The 21,540-nt window shown below is 35.3% G+C and overlaps 3 protein-coding genes across 3 annotated transcripts in view; 1 reads left to right on the top strand and 2 right to left on the bottom strand.

Annotated features, from left to right (window-relative positions):
* On the bottom strand, window positions 1–5,650 carry LOC109020506 (E3 ubiquitin-protein ligase XBAT33-like). Its single transcript, XM_019002977.2, has 10 exons — window positions 5,196–5,650; window positions 5,001–5,060; window positions 4,373–4,444; window positions 3,959–4,143; window positions 3,373–3,533; window positions 3,221–3,279; window positions 3,094–3,140; window positions 2,861–3,004; window positions 1,606–1,697; window positions 1–926 (listed from the first exon to the last, which is right to left on the bottom strand). Exons 1-10 carry the CDS (start codon window positions 5,370–5,372, stop codon window positions 385–387), a joined length of 1,539 nt encoding a protein of 512 aa, XP_018858522.2. The 5' UTR covers window positions 5,373–5,650; the 3' UTR covers window positions 1–384.
* LOC109003397 (RHOMBOID-like protein 3) overlaps window positions 5,635–21,540 on the top strand; it is a 23,730-nt gene continuing 7,824 nt past the window's right edge. The window contains exon 1 of the mRNA XM_035695049.1: window positions 5,635–5,656. The gene's annotated coding sequence lies outside the window, so the exon portion shown is untranslated. The remainder of the gene's footprint in view (window positions 5,657–21,540) is intronic.
* On the bottom strand, window positions 13,958–16,179 carry LOC109020504 (protein ROOT PRIMORDIUM DEFECTIVE 1). Its single transcript, XM_019002975.2, has one exon. It carries the CDS (start codon window positions 16,079–16,081, stop codon window positions 14,663–14,665), a length of 1,419 nt encoding a protein of 472 aa, XP_018858520.1. The 5' UTR covers window positions 16,082–16,179; the 3' UTR covers window positions 13,958–14,662.

A 21,540-nucleotide genomic window follows, 5' to 3' on the forward strand; every position in this document is an offset into this window, starting at 1 on the left:
TTAGGATACAACCCCGCCTGGTAATTTTTTTTTTTTTGGTAAGAAAATCATTCCTGTTCTTCCATGACATTCAGTTACACTCGATTACAATCCCAACATATAATTTTCACAACCCCTCCACTAAAAAAAAAAAAAAACAAGCAATACCAAAATGTGGTCAAAATGACAATGATGCAAAAGACCCATCTGTCACCATGTAGCCAACCGAACAAATACCGGATGCAAACATGGATTTATGTATAATCATCATTTTTGGGACAGATGAGATCAGACACAACCTCGGATTGCATTTGCACCACTGCAAATTATGTTAAAAAAAAAACAAAAACAAAATCTATCTATGAGAAGAGAAGAATGGAGACCATCCTCCAACAACTGAACTTGTCAAGCATTAATTTCAGAGTTGCACTGATGCTCTCTGCTACAGCTTCTTCTACCCCAAAACATGCTTGAACAACTAGTTCTCTCCAATCTTGACCCATCCATCTTATCTTGATCCATTGACATTGCTTGTGAACGACGGGGTGATTGATCTTGCGTTTCCACCACCCGCGGTTCAAATGGTGGGCATGGACCATCATTGCAGGTACATAAAGGAATGGCAACAGAAGGAAATGGGCTACAAGTGACTGGACATAATAGATCTGAAGAAACTGAAGCCACACGGTTCTTTCGGATCTCTGGTGCACGAACTGGAGATTGACAGTCAGGGTCATGAGTGTGAAGCATGCATGGGGTACAGAGGCCAAGGGAAATATGTAGTTTATTTTCTTTTGCTGGGGAACCTGGCAATTTGATGAAAGAGATAATTCCATATCTGCAGAGAGGGCAAGGAATAGACCCAGGTGGGCCCACCAATTCAGAAGGAATGTTGCATGTCGAGCAAAGATAGAGAGCGCATTTTACACAAAGCTCATGTCCACATCCTGAAATTTTACATCCACCAATAATTAAGTGTAAGTGCCACAAAGTAATTGAAAGGGATTAATTAGTCTTATGGACTGAAAGAACTGCATGTTTCGACATTTTAATAGTTAGTCCCAAAACAGATTTGGAAAATCATATGTAAAAGAAATTTTATTTCACTTCTCTAAATCACAAACGATATCAATGGTAGTGTAAGGTACAATAGGCATAGGTATACCTTCTTAGGAAGAGATATAAAATATATATATAATTCTTTAATGAGGTCTTCCTCACTGCTTTAACCAATTAAAAATTTTGCATTGATCTGATCACAGATTTAACACGATCAAACCAACAATCAGTTGGCCAGATAGAGATTAGCCAACCTTGATGATAAACTCACTCGTCCATCTTAAAAGATATAACTATAATTCATTGCGTATTCTGAATAAATAGAAGCTGCAAGATGAATCTGTATTACTATCCTTCTCCATCATAATATATCCACAAAGTAGCTGAGAAGGGCTTCAGCTCCAAGCAAAAGAGTGAAAGGACCAAGGTGGAAATTCTAATTTTCCTACCTCAGATCAACAACTTCTATAGTTTCATACTCATAATGCTATGACTTAGTATTCAGATGTATGGCTGCACATTTAAAAGAATAATAAAGAAGAAGGACAAGGAGAAAAGGAAACAGACCTTCAGCAGCCACAGAACATGCTCTCTCCAAGCAGACAGCACAGACATCAGTGTCATCAGAGGAGGTTGTTGAGGACTGCAATCCACACTCTCTGCAGAGGATTCACAAGGTATCATCTTAGTTTCATTATTGATAAGTGAATCTTGCACATCATAATATTGGCGTCTCAAAAGTGAAGAGCAGGTTTCTTTCTCGGTAGTTTCCAAGAAACAAAAGACGCGGTCTATAATTACACCAACGCACCAAAGTGATTAAAAGATATACAATTTTAAACGACACCTCAGATACTATGAGCTTAAGTATGCCAATTTCAAGTATTCCAATTTGGTAAAGCTTCCCAGACATTCTTTTTTGTTACCATTTGAAAAAAACAAAAAATAAGGTCAACTGTTTCCAGATTTTCTGGTGATCAGTTAGAAAGATTAATGGACTCATCTAAACTGCAGAACTATCTGCTGGCAGACAATGAGATTCATCTAATATCTGCAAACAAAGGAAGCTTCCTAATCTTCCAACCTTTCATGATTTGAAGACAAGGGACATCCCTGCTAAAAAAGTACTTTTTTTGGTAATTATAATAACACATTGCCCTGCCCAGGGGGAATTCCACCTAGTGTGCCATAAACTGCTCACGAGGGAAAGAGAATGGTGTTAATTCTTTTTTTTTTTCCTTAGCAAAATGGGCAAGGAAGGTGCAACCAGAGGTTGGTATCTTCCTTTTTATTGTAACTATAGTAGCATCCTTACTCACTGAAGCCCCTCGGGAGGATGGTGGGGAACTGCAAGCACTTCCTTAAGACAAAATTGAGCCATAACCTGACCTTAGTCCTACAAAGGGAATAGCAGTATGAACTCGGGAAGCATGGATAATGGGCATGAGTCTAATCTCCTCAGCATCGTGTCCATTGTGACTTAAACCCATAACCTTTCATCTATCAAACCACATGGATGTAAGTCTCTCACCACTAATCTAACACCCTTGATGGTAAAAGGGTGTTAAGCATGATGAGTGTATACCATCATATGTGTCTTATACTACAAACATAAAGAAGGATTCCACCCAGAGCTAAGGACCTCATTGTCAGCTACCAAGTACCCATTGAAGACCATGAATGACATCCAGCTAAAACCAAAGAAACCTCTATAAAGTGGATTATTCAATGCCAAACTCCACAATTTGTTCACATAAATTATAATACAGCACCTTTCTAAGTCATGAGATGCATCCATAGGTATAACTAATTGCAATATTACCGTGCTATGTTAAGTACGCTCGAGAGAGGCAAGGATAGGTATATAGAAGAAGGGAATGTTGGTACTATCAAGTTAGAATCGGGTGCCAGTAGAGGTTCAAGCCAATGACGCCCCCACATCCTGGCAACGTCAATAGGAAGCCACCTGAAAGAATAGATAAGTTTCCTTCATCCAGGTCATATAGAGTACATAACGCTAAGACTAAACACCAAAGGCCAGCTCAGAAATTATACCCATTGCAATTCAAGGTAATCCTACTGGCGCCTCTTGCAAGGAGGACCTGAAGAAGAGAGAGAACAACATCATTCAAATTCAAGAGAGACCACAAATAAGTAACCATCAAGGCTATTATAATCTTGCCTGACAGCATTTCAAATTTCCCCCGCAAGCAGCATAGTGCAATGGAGTGCTTCCGGCTCCTGGATTTATGTACTTCTAATTCAGTTTGAAGCATGGACAAGAAGAAACCACAGATATATAAGGTACCAAAATTCAGCACAGGGCATACCTACCTATCAAATCCACGGACGTTCCATAATGACACGTCACAGCTGAAACATTTGCATGAAGGTCGAGAAGGAGTTGTACACAATCGAAATACCCATTCAATGCAGCCATGTGAAGACCGGTGATACCACCATCAGCTGCCTTATTTACAAACTTTGATAAAGCACTGCAGAGGACAAAAATAAATAAATAGTAGGAATAAAAGCTACAGATAGAATGAGTCTATAGCATCCATAATAATCATGAATGGCCAGAGAGATCTTATCTGATGATAGCTTGAACAATGGGAAAAATAGTGATATTAAAGGTTGTACAGGATCAGACATGAAAAACCATAGAAACAAAAAGCAATATTACAAAATCCCATTCAATAAATCTGTGTGACAAAGCTTCCAGTAGGAATTCAGATAAGGGCATGCCTCAGGTATTTTCTAGTTCAGTGGGTAGTCTTCTATTGCTGCATTTAAGTTTTCAAAAATCTTTACAAACAGAAGGAAACTCATTTTATTACCAATTGCAGTTTTAAAATCCTCGGCAATATCTATATCTATATCTATATATATATATAATGAATCAGTTCAAGCCCCACACCTTTGGTCATTTTTGTTCTTAACATCTGTACCATCACCTCTATCACCGTCTGTCTGTGAATTTATAGCTTCATAAGGAGCACTTGGAACAAAGTCGGCCACAACAAGTCTTATGCATCTTGCATGGCCACTTACAGCAGCAAAATGGAGAGCTGTCCTCCCACTGAGATAGTCCGACCTTGTCACCTGTAATAAGTGACAGTTCAAAACAATGTTTCAAAGTCAATTTATTCTTGATGAATGGCGGCAAATATGAGCAGAAAAGAACACAACTTTTAAGGATAAAATCATTAAATCCCATATCGAAGCTTTGACCAACCCCATGGACTTAGGATTACACTAGTAAATTAATGAAAAATAAAATTTTCGAAAGCTCTGATATAGTTTTAAGTTTAAAAGTACAAACTAAACTCACATTGCATCTGAAGAGAAGAAGAGTCTGCACAACTTCCCAATGCCCATATCTGCATGCTTGCATTAGAGCCGTCTTCAAATACAAATGCAAACAATAGTCACCGCAATGACACAAGTCATTTCGACAAGATAAGTGGCATTATTAATCACATTAGTTTAGATTACGGGACTGCTAAAATTTATTCTTGATTGATTCAGCAGCATTTCATATTAAACGCTCTTATCGATGAGATTCAACAAAGATCCAGTAATATGTTGCGTATTGAAGAGCAAACTACGGGTTTCAAAAGGCAGCGTTTGCTTGCACACAATTTTATCCAACCCTAAGTTCTGAATTAGACAAATCAGAGGAGGGGAAAAAAAGCTACAGTGGTATTATATGTGCGGGTGTCCGACTACTAAATTTAAATTCATCCCAATCTATCCAAGGCTTCCACTTCGAATTTCAAACTCCAATACCCATCAAAGCCAGCAAATTGAAGGCAATCAAGAAAATTCATACCAATCTCCGAAATTGCGCTCAATATCAAAATGAGAACCCAATCCGTAAATACGAAAACAAGTGTTATCTCATAGAGAATCAGCAGCACAAAACAGAACCCAGATGAGAAAACCACCAAATCTCGTACCTGCCCACAGTAATTCCTCGAATTCACATCAGCTCCATTGTCAAGCAACAACGCCACAATCTATTTAAAACCAGACACACAGAAGAATGCAAAAAGAAAAAAAAAAGTCAGGAAAAAGAAACAGGAATCGATAGGTAGCAGCTAGATGAAAATAACAAAACAAAAAAAAAAAAAACAAAGAAGAAGAAAAAGGACCTCGTTGTGGCCCTTGGCTGCGGCAAAATGGAGAGGGGAATTAAGGCCACCGAAGGTGGAGTACTTGGCTAGGCATGGATTGCATTCCAATAGCATTTTGGCCTCGATCAAGTCCCCGTCTCGAGCGGCAGATACCAACCTCTCACCGGACGCAGAGCACCCAAACGAATTACCCATTTCCGTCGGTCTCTCTCTTTCTCTCACTTTAGCTTGTTTGTATGTACAGCGTTGTATGGTAACGAATATATATAGGTCAACCGTCGTAGCACAGATTCAAAGACAGCATCTAAGAAATTCAACGGGAGGCACAACACACCAGGCTTTCAGATTGAAGTGGGGAGCAGAACATGATGACGTGGCACCTGTATGAGTTTGCTTTTGTGTTCTTGTGGATTTCTTCTGCGGCGATTATTGGTATGGTTTGAAGGATACAAAAGAAGAAAAGAGAGAGAGAGAGAGAGGGGAAAGCGGAAAGCCGATGCGTGGTGGCAAGTCCCGAAGGACAAGCTCTATATATATTGCCAATGCAGCCGAAAAAATCTCTAATACCTTTCCTTTCTTCGTCTGGGTATGTTTTAGAAATGTGCTGTTATCATACCAATAGCATTGGTTTCTGTACATGCAAAATCATATGTTTTTAGAGATTGATTTTGTATATTAGAAAGAAAAACTTTCACATTAGACAATGTATTTTTTAGTAAAATATTATTATTTTATTATATTTTTACTAAAATTTTTATTATTTTTTTTTATATTTTGCAATTAGTACATTACAAATTCTATTATTTAGCATCGACTAGGATTATTTTTCTTAAAATTCTATCCGTTAGTAGAGAGAGAGGGGGAAAGAGAGAGAAAAAAATAATAAAATAAAATTTAAAGAGTGAATAATGTATCTTCAAATTTATAAAAATATTATTTATAACTATGCAAATTTTTAGATATGTATAATTTAATACAGTCTAATTTAAGGTCATATTATACAAATATGTAGATGCATATGCAGATACATAATCCAATACTAGTGCTCTAAGTTTCTACGTAAGATTTAAGTTTCATTTTTTATCAGAGTAATAGTAGAAATAGTTTTAAATTATGTAAATCTTGTGCATTTTTTGAAAAAAAAAATTAAGATCTATCAAGTAAAAATTAATTTTTCATGTAGGCCTCAAATTTCCCATGAAGGTTTTTTAAAAAAAATATACAGAACTAACATAATCTAAAACTATATAACACATTTACCTATTTGATATTTGGTCTGCATGCGAGTGGCATTTAAGAAGTAAATATAAGTATATGATCTTTCTTTAAGAATGTGTTGTTCCTACTAAATGACATTAAGATTTTTTTTTTTTTTTTTTTCTTTTGAGGCCTACTCAAAAGCATTTCCTTGAACATATTGTTCATTGGACATGAGGAAGTCCTTAAAAAGTACAAAGTTCGATGAGCATGCAGCTTAGTGAGGTAGAATCCATAGTGGTACAACTTGCTTTAACCCATCTCTGTTTTTTTTTTTTTTTTTAAATTAAATTATTTATTATATTTTATATAAAAAAAATTAAAATAATAAAATAAAATAAAATAAAATAAAATGAAATAAAATAATTTCTATATTTAAAAGTGACCTTGATACTCATAAATGGAGTAATGGTAACCATCACCCACTCTGGAGGCAAGGGACCGTTGGTAATTGATGAGTAGGATCCACAGAGTCCGACTTTTCAACGTCAAAAAATATCACGATAATCATGTGCCCATTGCCCCACCATAAAGTAATAAAGGCCTGCACAAAATCCTGGATGATGGGATATGGGATCATCGGAAATACGAAACGTGGGACATGGGCAGTGGACCAGGAGCCGAACCAGTCAGAGCATGGGAAGTCCCGCAGTTATCTTCAAACATCATCGGGGACGGTTGGGAAATTATCTAAGCTTGGTGCTTTCACTTGAAACGCTGTGATTGTTCATACCTAAGGTTTACCTAAAATCCCGTTTAATCTCTTACTTTACGCAATGGATTAGGTGCCGTTTCGTTGAGTGTCGGCTGCCCAATCCGCCAATCCATTTAAAAAAAAAGAAAAAAGAAAAAAGAATGTGCTGCTCGTTTAATTCATATAAATAAATAATTTTATTTGAAATTTTCACACTACACATTATTCAAGTGATATAACTTGATTTGAAATATAAATTTAAAAATTTAAAAATTACATATTAAATTATATCATGTGAATTGTGCGTAGTATAAAGTCCTTCAAATAACATAAATTAAAATTTTTTAAAAGATCTTACCTAATAATTATAATTTTTTTAAGTGACTTTATAATATTTGAGTTAGTCTACAAATACAATCTCAAGAATGGAGATTATTTATGCAAGCCTATACAGTTATATTTTAAAAAAATTAAAATTATAATAATAATATTTTTAAAATGATTTTTTTTTCTTTTTATCTTCATTTATCAATAGAACTGCACATACAATCTTTCACTCAAGACTGTAAATAAAATTTCTCATATTATTAAGACAATATTAAAATTTTAAAGAATATTATTAGGCATACATTTTAAGAAAATCAAGATCCCATGATACCAATATGGAAACAACGAGTGTGAGCTGAGGTTTCTTCGCTCTCAAACCTTCTGAATTCCGATGACAAAAGTAACACTTGGCCCCCAACAAATGCGTCTACCACCAAGGAACTGCCATGGAGATGGACCCAAGAAGGGACGCTGCATCTGTTGGATCTAGTTGGCGGCATCACTCACATTTTTTTACTTAATATTTAAATACCAAAACTAGGAACGCAACAAAAATATCTAGGATCGATTGACCATTATATTAATGTATTTTAATAATTATAGTAAACAAACAAAATAGGTAGATACAAAGTTTCATCATCATATAATTTGATCAGCATTGACTCTTGCAATAATAATAATATAAGGTTTATTTATGAAACAATCATAGAAGTTACGTGCCCTGTGTAACGCGGACACATATTGATACATGTCTACGTTTTTTATTTGGGGACCCCTAAGAAATCATTAGGGTGGTCGGTTGCATTCAATGCATGTGTCCCTACTACTGCATTCACATCCCATTTTTCATAAAATTTCTTAAAAAAATCTTATACATCATATTTCCTATTTTTTTTCAATCTTATTTAAATAAAAAAAATCTATTCATAATCCGATCAAACGTTATCACACGCCACGCGAAACTCACGTGGCAAATCGAATCAACAACGATTCCGGTCTAACTCTTGAATCTCGAGTCCAAACAGATTTCCCTTTCTCGTGAATTTTCTCCATCCCTGAATGAAACCAAACTTCAGGAATCAACCACCACTCATTCTCTCGTGAAGCCTCTCCCTTCTTCTTGAATCTCAACCTTTAGAAGCCCCAGCCAGGTGTAGGACGAACGAAATAAGGGTGTAAACTCAAACCGGAAAATTGAAAAATCGGACCGGACCGGACCGAACCGGACCGGTTTTACCGGTTTTGAACCGGTCCGGTCCGGAACCGGTTTTTAAAATGTAAAAACCGGCCGGTTCCGGTTCCGGAATTTTTTAGACCGGACCGGTTGATTAAAAAAAATAAAAAATAATATTTTTATATATAAGTTTTATACAAAATATTTTATATATATTAAATATTAATATATATAAGTTTTATATATAATGTATAATTATAAATTTTTATGTGAAATTTTATATATAACATATATATTCATATATGAAATAATTTCTTATTATAATTTATAAATTATTACATAAAATGTTAATATTAAATCACTAAAAATTTATAACTAATACTAATATATAACTTATAACTATACCAATAGTTTAATATTAATACTATTATATAGTCTAATATATTAATAAAAGTATAAAACAGTTTTTTTTAAATCAAATTTTTTTTTTTTTTTTATAAACAAATTTTTAATGACAAATTGTGAAATTTATATTTTTAAAAAACCGGAAAACCGGACCGGACCGGACCGGAAACCGGTAAAACCGGAAGTACCGGTTTAGAAGGGTAACCGGTGCGTAATCGGTTTTGAAAAATATAAAACCGGTACATACCGGTTCGGTCCTAGATTTTATCCAAAACCGGACCGGACCGAACCGGTTACAACCCTAGGACGGAGCTCGACCCCCAGTTATTGAATACTCAGTTTGCTTTGGGGTTGTTGGGGGAGATGCTGTCATCCATGGAGACGAAATTGTGTGAATTGCAATTTGTCTGTGTTTGTGTCTGAGATATAGTCCATATAGGAAGAACATGCTCGAGCCCCTTTTTAAATTTCAGATAAATACTTGGTGTTAAGTACAAGCCATGGTTCTGTGCTTGCTAAGAGCATTGGCAATGACCTAGCTATTGTCAAGTCTAAAATTTAGCTAGAATGTTAACTTTTAGCTATAGTATTAATTTTTAACTAAATGAATCTATATTGGATTAGCTATCTTAAAGTTAAAATAATAATATAATATTATATATTTTTAAATTTTTTTTTTACAAATACAATTCATATATTTCTTAAATCTTCATGTTTTGTAAAAATAATGTATCTACTCTATCAATATTTGCAATTAGTAGAATAAATAATGTGCATGCCATGTATGTTTTACCATTCAAAGAGAGAGGGAAGTGAAGAAATAATAAAATATTACTTTCCATTGTGAATAGTAGCTAGCCATGTTTAGAGATGACTTAAGATTTACTGTAGCTCAAGTCTTAAGTTTTGGACTTTTTAGCTAGTCTAATTTGGAAGCTTTTTCTCATATTTAGCTAAAGTTTAGACTTGTATTGACATTTGACTAGTCCATTGCCAATACTCTAAGGTAATTGTTACACTTCTACCAAGTAGAAGTATATGTTTTTTTCCTTAATATATTTCCACATCTTCTTTTCTTTTCATTCATTTTCATGGCAGTCAAACAGGATCCAAGCACAAATATTTTCTCTCAATGTATGAATTTTGGACCTCATGAATATGCAGATTTCTTATTTTCTTCTTCTTCCATATTTTATTATTATTATTTTGAATTCAGGATTATATTTCAAGGCTTCTTGTTCAAGTACTTCGCATAATACTTATATGCAAAAAAAGGCTAGTGGTTTCAGTTGGCCAAGAACCATTTTCATATCAGATCAATGGAACGAGTGGGGCAAAGTCCATACTGTATTCTAGAGAAAAGAGAGTACTTAATGCGTTTGATGATAAGATTACCAGCTAACCCAAATTCTTTTACTTCTATCCTTCATGCCTCCCTTTCTCATTGGAAAAAGATGGTAACTTTCCTGCCTATCTGATATCAGCCATCCACTTATAATTACTGAAACTTTGTTGTGGAACCGAGTGTTATAAAACAAAAAAAAACCTCTGAGATTGAAAGTGGAAGCGAAGATTCACGAGCAGAATGTGGTGGGTCGGTCGTGGCTAGGATCTCGTCGGTGGTCCCAACCGCTGGCGGATGCAAAGAGGCCGCTGGAGGAGGAAAAACGTAAGGGAGAGGGAGAAAAAACCAAAACCGAATGATTTGATTTACACTATTTAAGTCTATCTAATCTAAATGCATGTTTAAAAAAAAAAAAAAAAACATTGCTCTTCGTGTGGTGTATGCGGAGAATGAGGCAGATGAGTAAAAGCTCTCATTTAAATAACTTTTTCATATTCATTCTTTATTATATTTTTCTTTCACTTATATTTTCATTTTTAACTACTAACTCTTTTGTATTTTTTCTATTATTTTCAAAAATCACATTTTTTGTCCTCTCTAATGGTAATTTTTTTTATCTTCTTTATACCGGTAACATTTTTTATCTCCTCTCTAACGATAACATTTTTTATCTCCTCTCTAACGATAACATTTTTTATCTTCTCTTTAATGGTAATATTTTTTTGTCCTATTGTAACGGTAATTTTTTTTTTTTTTATAAATAAGCATTTTGGTTACAATCACATTCTCACATTCTTCTGAACCTAACATATAATTCATCTTATAAATTTCTAATTTCTAACTTTATCTCCAACTCACTTCATCAAATGATTCGTTCATTCTTCTGCAAGTTGTTGCTTAAATTATTCTCTAAAGATGAGTTAGAGGTTGTTTTTAATGATGATGACAGATCAAATGATGAGTTGAAAGATAAAATATCATTGAAACAGACTATAGCAATGGGGTTGCACAGACCAACCCAAAACATTGACACAACACATGGCACTGAAACATAACACATCATTGAAATAGACCATAGCAATAGGTCTGCATAGACCAACCCAAAACAATGACACATCACATAGCATTTAAACAACAAATAAGCATTGACAAAGCAAAAGGGCATTGAAACATAACATAACAATGAGTCTGCACAGACCAATCCAAAGCACACAACACATAGCATTCAAACAGCAAATAAGTATTGACAGAGCACAAGTGCATTGAAACAAAACATAATAATGGGTCTGCGCAGACCAACCCAAAGTATTGACACAACACATATCATTGAAACACACACGAAGTATGCAAACATAACATAACAATGAGTCTGCACAGACCAACCCGTGGGTGTACAAACCAATCGTCGCATCAATCAAAACATCACATAGCAATCAAACCAAACAGAACATGAATAATCTCAATAAACATAGCATTAGTACCCGTTTCCAACAAGAAAAATGCACAAATCGAACTCATATAGGTAACCTGTGAAAAAACTAGGATTTTTTTTTCAAAACCCTAGATCTCGAAATCCAGCCATGGAGGAGTAATATAGGGGGTCAAATGGAGTAAAAAACCTCAGTGCAGACAACCATGAAGGATCCCAGAAGGAGAATAGACCATGGAGGAAGCCAAACAGTCATGACTACACAATGGACATGGGGGAACCCATGAGATTAGGGAAATCGAATGCGAGGAAAGAGATTGGACTTACAGTAATGAGAGGATGAAAATGAGGTCGTCGATGGTGGTCGCAATGTGAGGAAGGGGCCAAAACCACGAACGCAACCAACAGACGAAGGAAATGGATGTGAGAGGGAACCCAGAAACCAATCAGCGATTTTGGTTTGGGGAGGAATAGTCGATCCCCATATTTGGGGATCCACTGTAGCATCCCCATCCATTCACCACAAAATGGGAAATGGAATGGGGAGGGGTTTAGGGCAAAATCTTCAAATTGTTCTCTAAAATTTAGGAATTTTGGAGATATAGAGAACAGGCTGTGAGTGCTCTCAGTGATATTAATGGACAAGAATTGAACCTATATGCATAGTTGGAAACGGAAACAACAACTACCCTTCTCACATTGGAGAAATATTTTGGATTCGAAGTAATTTTATAAAATTAAATTTATAAAAGTTTGATATTATATATTTGTCTATAAAATTATTTTTATTATAAAGTATATTTTATATATCATATAAAATCATATCAATTTATAAATTTATTTTTATAAAATATTTTTATGATTATAGTCCTTTTTCAAACATCAATAAGAGTTAGGAAAGAAGGGAGGGCGGGTAAGAATTTTGAGAAATGATAGAGTTACTAATCTTATAACAAATTGTTTACAATTATATAATAAAATAATATTATTTTAAATTTTATTTTGACTTTTACTTTGGGCAGGTGTACTGGCACTGCCCACCAATAAGTACATTTTGTACTTTTTAATTTTGTGTATTTTTTACAAATATTTTCTTAAAAAAATTACAAACTTATTGAAAAATACTTCATTAACTATTAAATAAAAAAAAGTCAAAATCGAGAAAATTCTTTGGAAGAATCTCGTGAGTTTAACTTTTTTCTTTTACTTTTGATTTGATGTATTTAAATATAATAAAAAATATTATTATATTTAAAGTTATCTAAATTATGAATAGGATGTAAGCCTATCGCTGCTCAAGAAAAACTGGTTATGCATTGTGCCTTAACTCGTCAGAGTTAAGATAATATATTGGTTAGACCGTGATAATTAAACGTTTCTTAGTAAAACAAGACACCATTTTGGCTTCGTTTCAGCCTTTTCCTTTCCACCACTGTTACATTGATAACTTGTTTGGTTTGCTAACTTTACGTGGATCTGCCAGGTATGTGTAACTGTGTTCATCACAAAAGCTTCCAATTTTTTTTTTATTGGCACCAGGTATGCTGTCCTAGAATTAAACAACGGCGTCCAAGCCCTCAGTATGAAATTTCTCGTTAAGTACATTTCGAATAATTCAAAGAAAAGTTCTCCAAATCCAACTACTCCTAGAAATTATTTACATCTAAGATGATTCAAACTTTAAACTTGAATGGAGCACAACACCGCCTTTTATCACTTGCAACTAAGAATTAAATCATCTTCAGTCCACATTTATTACACTAGTGGTTTTGCGTTTACAGTATTATCTCATAAGCATTAAAATCGAAGGATGTTATTCATCCTCTCATACTATATATTTTATATATTTTAAAATTATTATTTATTATTTATTATTTATTAATTTATTTTATTCTTGTTAAACTAATTGAGTTGTTCTACTTATAAAAAAAAAAAAAAAAAAAGATGTGTTATGATGATAAGTAAAATTTATCTAAGCGAGTTTGCAATCGAGTTTAGCAGCAGGTGATGTGTAATTCTGCTGCTTACCTAAGCAACATAAATTTATTGTTTATTTCTTAGTAGGGACTCCATGCTTATTGGGTGAGGAGACAAAAGTGGTCAGAAGGAATGAGTTAGATGCGGATGAAAAGAAGTTATGGGGTTTTAAATTAAATCAAGAAAAAACCATCAAAAGGAAGCCTGGAAAAATGGCCACCATCACAATTGTATTAAAAAATTGGACATATATATGTGAGTGAAGCAGGGGAAGCAACACCGCTTAACATTGGAATGTAAACTCGTGGAGACAACCAAACCAACCAACATATTGATAACATCTATTTTGCTGATTTTCTGAGAAATATTTGATCAAGTGAATGCATATTAAGGAAGAATCCCATGGATTGAAGCTTCATCTCAGCACAACCTTCCCGAATCAGAAAGTCAGGACAATCTGAATGAGGACGATCATCAGGGTAAAGTAAAATCACGGCATGAGTGGCTAAACTGAAGCAACATCTTTTCCATAAGCTTGCTTCGTGCTTAATTTCTTCAATTGCTTAGAACTTATATGCCAATCATTTATTCCAAACTGATGCGGGTGACAAGATATGTCAATGACCAGATGGCCCAACTTCTGTTAACTCCGCATTCAAACTAAAGTGGCCTCAACTTCATTACATGGAGAAAGCAAATAAACTCTCTTGAGTCGAAACAACGTCCTCCAAAGCATTAGATCTTCTCCAAGAACTAATTCCTATAGGAGGTGCTTCTGAGCCCATGAATATAAATATAAATCATTCGTCTTTCAAGACGATGCTTTTCTTCTGTAATGCATCACTTCTTCATTGGCCAATAACATCTGAAATTAGCCTCAAGCCACTGGTTTTAGTTCGCTCTCAGCTACTTGGATATCCTCTGCATCCAAAGTTTCAAGGCAATCATCATTCTCATCTAGAAAATCAGAGCCAGTATCAGAACCCATATTGGAGTCCAAATTATCCTCCCCCACCCTATCTTTCCCAACATTATCCTCAACTGCGGAATTATGAAAATCATCATCCACAAACTCGGTTCTAAAGCGCCCTGTTTCATGATCTTCTCTATCTCTCCTATAATTAACCAATTCCCGATCCACATTTGCCTTCCTAGGGCTCAACAAGACTAAATCAGCCAACATCCTCCTTGCCAAATACAAATTATTTGGCTCTATCAAATCACCCCTCTTATATGCCTCCCTAAGAAAAACCGTATGCAGCTTCCCTTGATTACCTCTCGTTGAAATATAAAATATCCCCTGATGCTGAAGAAGAAACTCCTTCAATCTCTTAGGCAAATTCATCGCCAACCTGAAATGTGCAATCCTTTCCAACGTAATTTTCTTCTCCACAGTCAATGACAACAATTCATGAATTGATGCCACCGCCCTCTTTTCCATTCGCTTCTGGGCCTCCAGCGACCTTAAATCGTAACCCGACACATCCTCATAAGGCGACCAATACGGAACTCGTTGCCATTTCCACACTGCAATCCTGTAATACTTGCCGATCTTAAATCCAGGTGGGAAATTAACGATAAACGAAAACCTTATATCCTCGGCATCAATCCCTTTTTCCCTATATTCTCTCTCCCTAGATTTCTCTATAGCACACACCGCTAAACTCTCATCCCTCTCAACAATCGCAATGTACTTATTCCTAGTCTCCTTAGCATCGAATAATCGAAAGTATTGGGGGTACTTGAGAATTACCGAGTACTCGAAATCTTCAGGCAAGCCAAACTCTTTCCTCGCAATACGCACGTGTTCGAGGCGGATCCGACCCGTACTCGACATCATTACAAGCTTCCGGAGGCGGATCACGGCGTCGGGGATTTGAGCATCGAGAGCTTGCTTTTCTTGCTCAATTTGCAAAAGGGCTTTCCGGGATAATCGAATGTAGAGTATTCTTTGAACCGGGTGCTCGTAAATATCGAAAACGTGAGGGAATTTGAGAACGAAAGCGCCGGATTCGTGTTGTTTGAAGCCGAGGCGGCGAGCGAGGAGATCCAGGCGAGAGACGGGTAGGGTTTGGTTGGGCTGGGAGAGGATAAGGTCCTGGAACTTGAGGACCTTGCGGGTCTTCTTCTCGATTTCCATGTAGTTGTCGTAGCCATGGTCTCGTACGCGTTGCTGCTTTGTGGGGATGGAGGTGGAATGGGACAATGATCTGGCGGAAGAGAGATTTAAGAGGAGAGATGCTAGGGCTTTGATGGTTGGGGTTTTGTGTTTGAACGGACCGATTAGGAGGAGCATTTTTTTTTTTGTGGCTCTGGGTTTTATGGGTAGGGTTTTAGGGTTTATGGATTTTTGCAGAGAGAAATGGGACCAACGTAAGCTTTGAAGTATTTGGTATTTGATTAGTCAAGAAAACATGCGACTAATCAGTTCTGTGTTTCATCTCTCAAAGCAAACGAGGCCTAAAACACAACTGAACATACGGGAAGCTCACTGAAAATCTTGTATAAGCCCATAATATCGGGCCCTTATCCAAACAAGTAAACTCCAAAAGGTGGGTGGGTTAGCCCAGATCTGTCCTCGCACACAACCAAATATACATAGCCGAAGTAGACATAAGATTCAGATCTAAAGGACTAAGCCTCATTGACGGCAAATAAAACAGTTCAGAAAAACTTCCTCCAAGGGTCAAAGATTTTTGTAAACCTCTTGTACAAACACTCAACACATATATATGAAGTGGAAGGACATTCCCATGAGATATGCATAATAGTTTCCGATTGGACAGATAGAGGTTTTCAAAATATTAATCCGTCTTATATACAAAAGATTTCGAGTAGGCATAATGTCATTCATAGCCTTCCACATAAAAGTTTTAAACTATAATAGGAACATCCAAAGTCCAAATTGTGTGCCAATAGGTACTACTTCGAATGGTGGAAGAAGTACTACCACTATCTCGATGTTGAATCTATATTTAAAGATGATATGCACTTTCGACTGAGAAAGAACCAGATTTAATATTTTTCCACAACACTTTATCGTCACGACCCAATGGAGTACTCACCGGTAGTTGAAGGATTTCTTGTGCCTCTACCTCTTAAAATAATTCCTTAATCAAAGTAACAATCCACCAATTTGTTAGTGGATCAATTAAAGTAACAATATTGCCTTAAGAAATCATTTATGTACGTAGCAAATTCTAGGCATCGGATTTTCAGTTTTTTTTTCCTTTTTATAAAATACTTAAAATATATATATACTTTTTATAAATTTATAAAACATATCATGACTAATATAATCATTCTTTCGATTTATTTATATATGGAAATACATGAATATGCTAGTACTACTTCCCATGACATCTTTTTTGTTTATTATTATTGAAAAAAAAAAATGAAGGTAAATGTAAATGAATCAGGAAAGACGGCCTGATTCATGAATTTGCAGGCAAAAACTTGAAAAGGACTGATCATCCATCTTGTTAGGTAAATGTAAATGTTAATTCCTCAAACTTGATATAAAAGGCATTGGTCATGTCGGCATGCAGAATCGATAGATATATAAAAAAATATATATATGTTAGGTAGGGCATGAAATATCGGAGTTTTAATTATTATCTCTCTTACCTTTTTAATTTCTTTAATAATTCTCAGAGTTGATCATGAATCTTAGTATATATGATAGCTGGCGTCACCTTGTCAACATGCAACATAATTATTATATATATATCTTACCTAAATGCACACAACAAATTATGAATTTAATATCTACGCGCGTGAGACATAGTACTACATTTGATTATAATTCTCGTACGTACGTCCATGCATGCAAGAGAGGCAAAGACTTATATATGTTCAAAGAATTTAACAAGATGCAACATGCATGCATGGTTATAATGGGGAGGGTGACAACCAGCGGAAGTTAATAATTTCCACGTGGCAAGATATGAGAGTTATTTAAAAGCAACAGACACAACCAACCCAACCATCTCAACCAACAAACGGCCGAGTACTACTCGAAACAACTACTTAGAAGGTAGAAAAAGGTTAATTTACACGCATTCTTGTTTGGATGCAGAGAAAAAAATAAAAAAAAACTGTACATATGTCCGTCGATTTCCACTGCTTATCGGACGTTGAAGCTTGCCTAAACACACATACGTTCTGCCATTTTTCCTTATGATTTTTATTTTACGAAAAGAAATAATATTTTAGTACAAGTCTCAAATAAATAAATCTAGTATAAATTTTTGTAAAAAATTATATCACACCATGAAAAATTGTAAAAACACAGTTCTTTGTTAATGAGATCAACTTTTTTGCAAAAAAATTACGTAAAATTTATCTATTTAAAAATTGTATATGGCATTAATGATTATTTCTCAAGATAAAAAAACATCCTTAGCTTTTATCAATGAAGTATATACAATCTATCTCATATCCTTATGATCGGTGGAAAGGTTAATTAATTAATATATGAAATACAATATGTTAGTGATTTTTAAGAATACAATATATGAGATAATATATAATAATTATCAAGCTCATTGACTCAACTGAGCATTTACACAAACAACATGCAGGCATTACAGGTGTACCACTGCAAGATAGAGAAGTAGAGCTGGGTCACCCGCACAATACAACAGAATCACAAATGTTTCTTGAATAGTATAATAGAGAAAATTATTATAATTTCTCTCAGGTTATTTGTAACAAACCAATATTCTTTTTTATTATTTTCCTTGTGTATAAATACCACTCAAAGCACTCAATGAAATTGGAGAAGTTTTTCCCATTTTTCATTTTTGTTGACATGGAATCAGAGCATGCACGACTAACGTCACTCTGAATCCATGGCTTCCTCATATTCTTCCTCTATTTTTTCTTCCTTCTCTCATATTGTCACAACTAAATTAACAAATGACAATTACCTTATCTGGAAGGTGCATATCTCAGCCTATCTTTGCTGGCAAGAGCTGTATGCTCACGTAGATGGCTCCCTCCCTCCTCCCTCTGAATTTCTTCCTGAAACTTCAAACTCCATACCCACACTCAACCCAACCTTTTCTTCCTGGTAGCACACAGACCAGCTGGTCTTAAGTGCTATTTTCTCCTCCCTTTCTGAATCTATACTTGTTCATGTACTTTCTTCAACAACTTCTCACTCTCTCTGGACCTCTCTGACTTCTATGTTTGCATCTCACTCTCAAGCCAAAGAGTTTTAGATCATATTTTAGCTCACCATTCTCTCTAAAGGTGACCAAACAATTTCAGACTATTTTGGGAAGGTACGTTCTCTTGTGGATTCCTTGACTGCTATTGGCAACACTCTTCCTGATAAGGAAGTTGTTACTTACCTTCTCAATGGGTTAGGTCCTTTGTATGAAGCGTTTATAACTTCTATAACTACACGGGTTGATTCCTTTTCCTCCCATGAATTATACCAATTGCTACTTATTCATGAAAGTTAGGTTTCTCACCAAACTAGGAGTCTTATCTTCTCTCTTGAGCCATCTGTGCATTTTAGTGTATCTAGAAATAGAGATCAGCGTGGCCGTGTAAATTTTCGTGGAGGCAGACAAGGACATGGATGGAGACACTCCTTTAGCAACAATCGTGGAGGCCATTCCTTCTCTTAACCAAATTCATCACAGCAAGCGTATAACACCCAACGCCCCACTTGTCAAGTTTGCAACAAGTCTGGTGATGTTGCCTTGCAATGCCGTTACAGATTTGACCATTCGTATCAATTTGAAGCTCCAAGATCCTTCTCAGCTCACTATACTGCTCCCAGTTCCTTGTCTGAAGCTGCTTAGCATCCTGACTCCACAGCTTGTCGGACGTTGAAGCTTGCCTAACACACATACATTCTGCCATTTTCCCTTATGATTTTTATTTTACGAAAAGAAATAATATTTTAGTATAAGTCTCAAATAAATAAATCTCGTACAAGCTTTCACTACAAGAAATCTCATTTTTTTCTAAGAGGGACTGTGTTTGGAAAAAGTGTAAACTTAGTGGGAAATCATTTGTTCCCACCAAAATGATCCGTGGGATACTCGTGGCATATAACCGGTGGAGAAAAATATTTTTTCCACCAAATTTTCAGTTCATGGGAAAAGCTAGCTTTTGCCATGACCTGAACGGCGGATAAAACATTTTAATTTTATGGCAAATAAGTTCTCTAACATGACCTCGTGGTCGGTAATAATGCCGTTCTCCATGAAATAATTTCGTGGTAACACTACTATATCCACGAATTTCGTTCGTGGCAAAAGATGAGTCTTTTGCGTTTTACCCACCTTCGTGTTCATGGGAAAAAAATAACTCGGAAGATAACATCTGGTGGAAATTATAATTTTCACTATAGTCAATTGGTCAGAAATTAACATTTTGCCACCAACTTGATTGATTGTAAATAGTTATTTCTGGTGAAGCTCATTTGTAATAAAAATGATCCACTTTTTTCCACGGGAATTAATTCATGGAAAAAGATGGGTCTTTTGCGTCTTACCCACCAATTTGTTCATGGGAAAAAAATAAGCCGAACGATAACTTCTGGTAGAAATTACAATTTCCACTATAATCTCTTGGTCGAAAAATATCATTTTCTATCAAAGTGCAAAATTGTAAGTAGTTATTTCCGGTGTAGCTCATTTGTAACAAAAGTGACCGCTTTTACCCACGGGATTAATTCCTGGCAAAAGAGGTTTTGGCATGACAACTTTCGGTGGAAATTACTTTTTCTCTCAGTTTGGTTAAATAGTTTCCATTAAAATCATCAGTCCAAAAAGATGCATTTCACAGGAATATTAGTCATGGGAAATACGATGGTGAGAAAAGATGATTTGTGACCAAATCAACTCTTCTGGAAATGTTTGTTCTCACCAGTGTCTGCTACTAGAAAAAAAAATGGATTTCCTACCAATCAGATCCCAAAAACAATTAATCCAACCAAAAATCAACACTATCACTACAGTTATCCCACAAATAGGCCTGTATTGGACCTCTTTCAACACAATAATCCATCAACAAATGTAAGCAACAACATATATCAAACTAATCCAACAAAAAATTCAGATTACCAATAGCTATTATGTATATATACATAATTTTCAATATTATAATTTACAAATCTGTCCACTAGGTTAACCAATCAACATAGGCCATCAAAATACAAGTAGATTTTGGTCATAGAACCCAAGTACATGATGGAATTACAAATCCCACGTAACCTTTAGCATGGATGATAACTTTGGGATTAAAAGACAAATTACTGCAGTAAACACGTATTGCAGTACTAGTGCTGATGAACTGAGGTTTGTGTCCATTCTGGAATAGTGCTCCCTACCTGGAGAGATTGGATCCTCTGTTGTACCTTTAAGACCTGAAAGATGAGAATTGGACTAGTACAAGCAATTAAGCCATATTTCTAACAAATGACCTAACACTCGATACATATAGATGCCCTTTTTGTGTAGTTATAATCCTTCACAATATGCAACAAGGTTAAACAATAAAAGATAAAAGAAAAGGCATATAAAATATATAACTAAAATTTAAATGATCAAATGATAACTACACAACTTATCATGGCTGGAACACCAGGACCCTTTTTTATTTTGGATAAGCTAATCACCATTAATCTTTCAGTACCAGCGTATACAAATATGTTTGTGAGTATAACCACCAGAAACTACCAAATTTAGATACAAAGCATCAATACAACCAAATAATTACAAGCTTGGTATTGAG

This window comes from Juglans regia, chromosome 10 (assembly GCF_001411555.2).
Source record: "Juglans regia cultivar Chandler chromosome 10, Walnut 2.0, whole genome shotgun sequence".
Taxonomy (NCBI): Eukaryota; Viridiplantae; Streptophyta; class Magnoliopsida; order Fagales; family Juglandaceae; genus Juglans; species Juglans regia.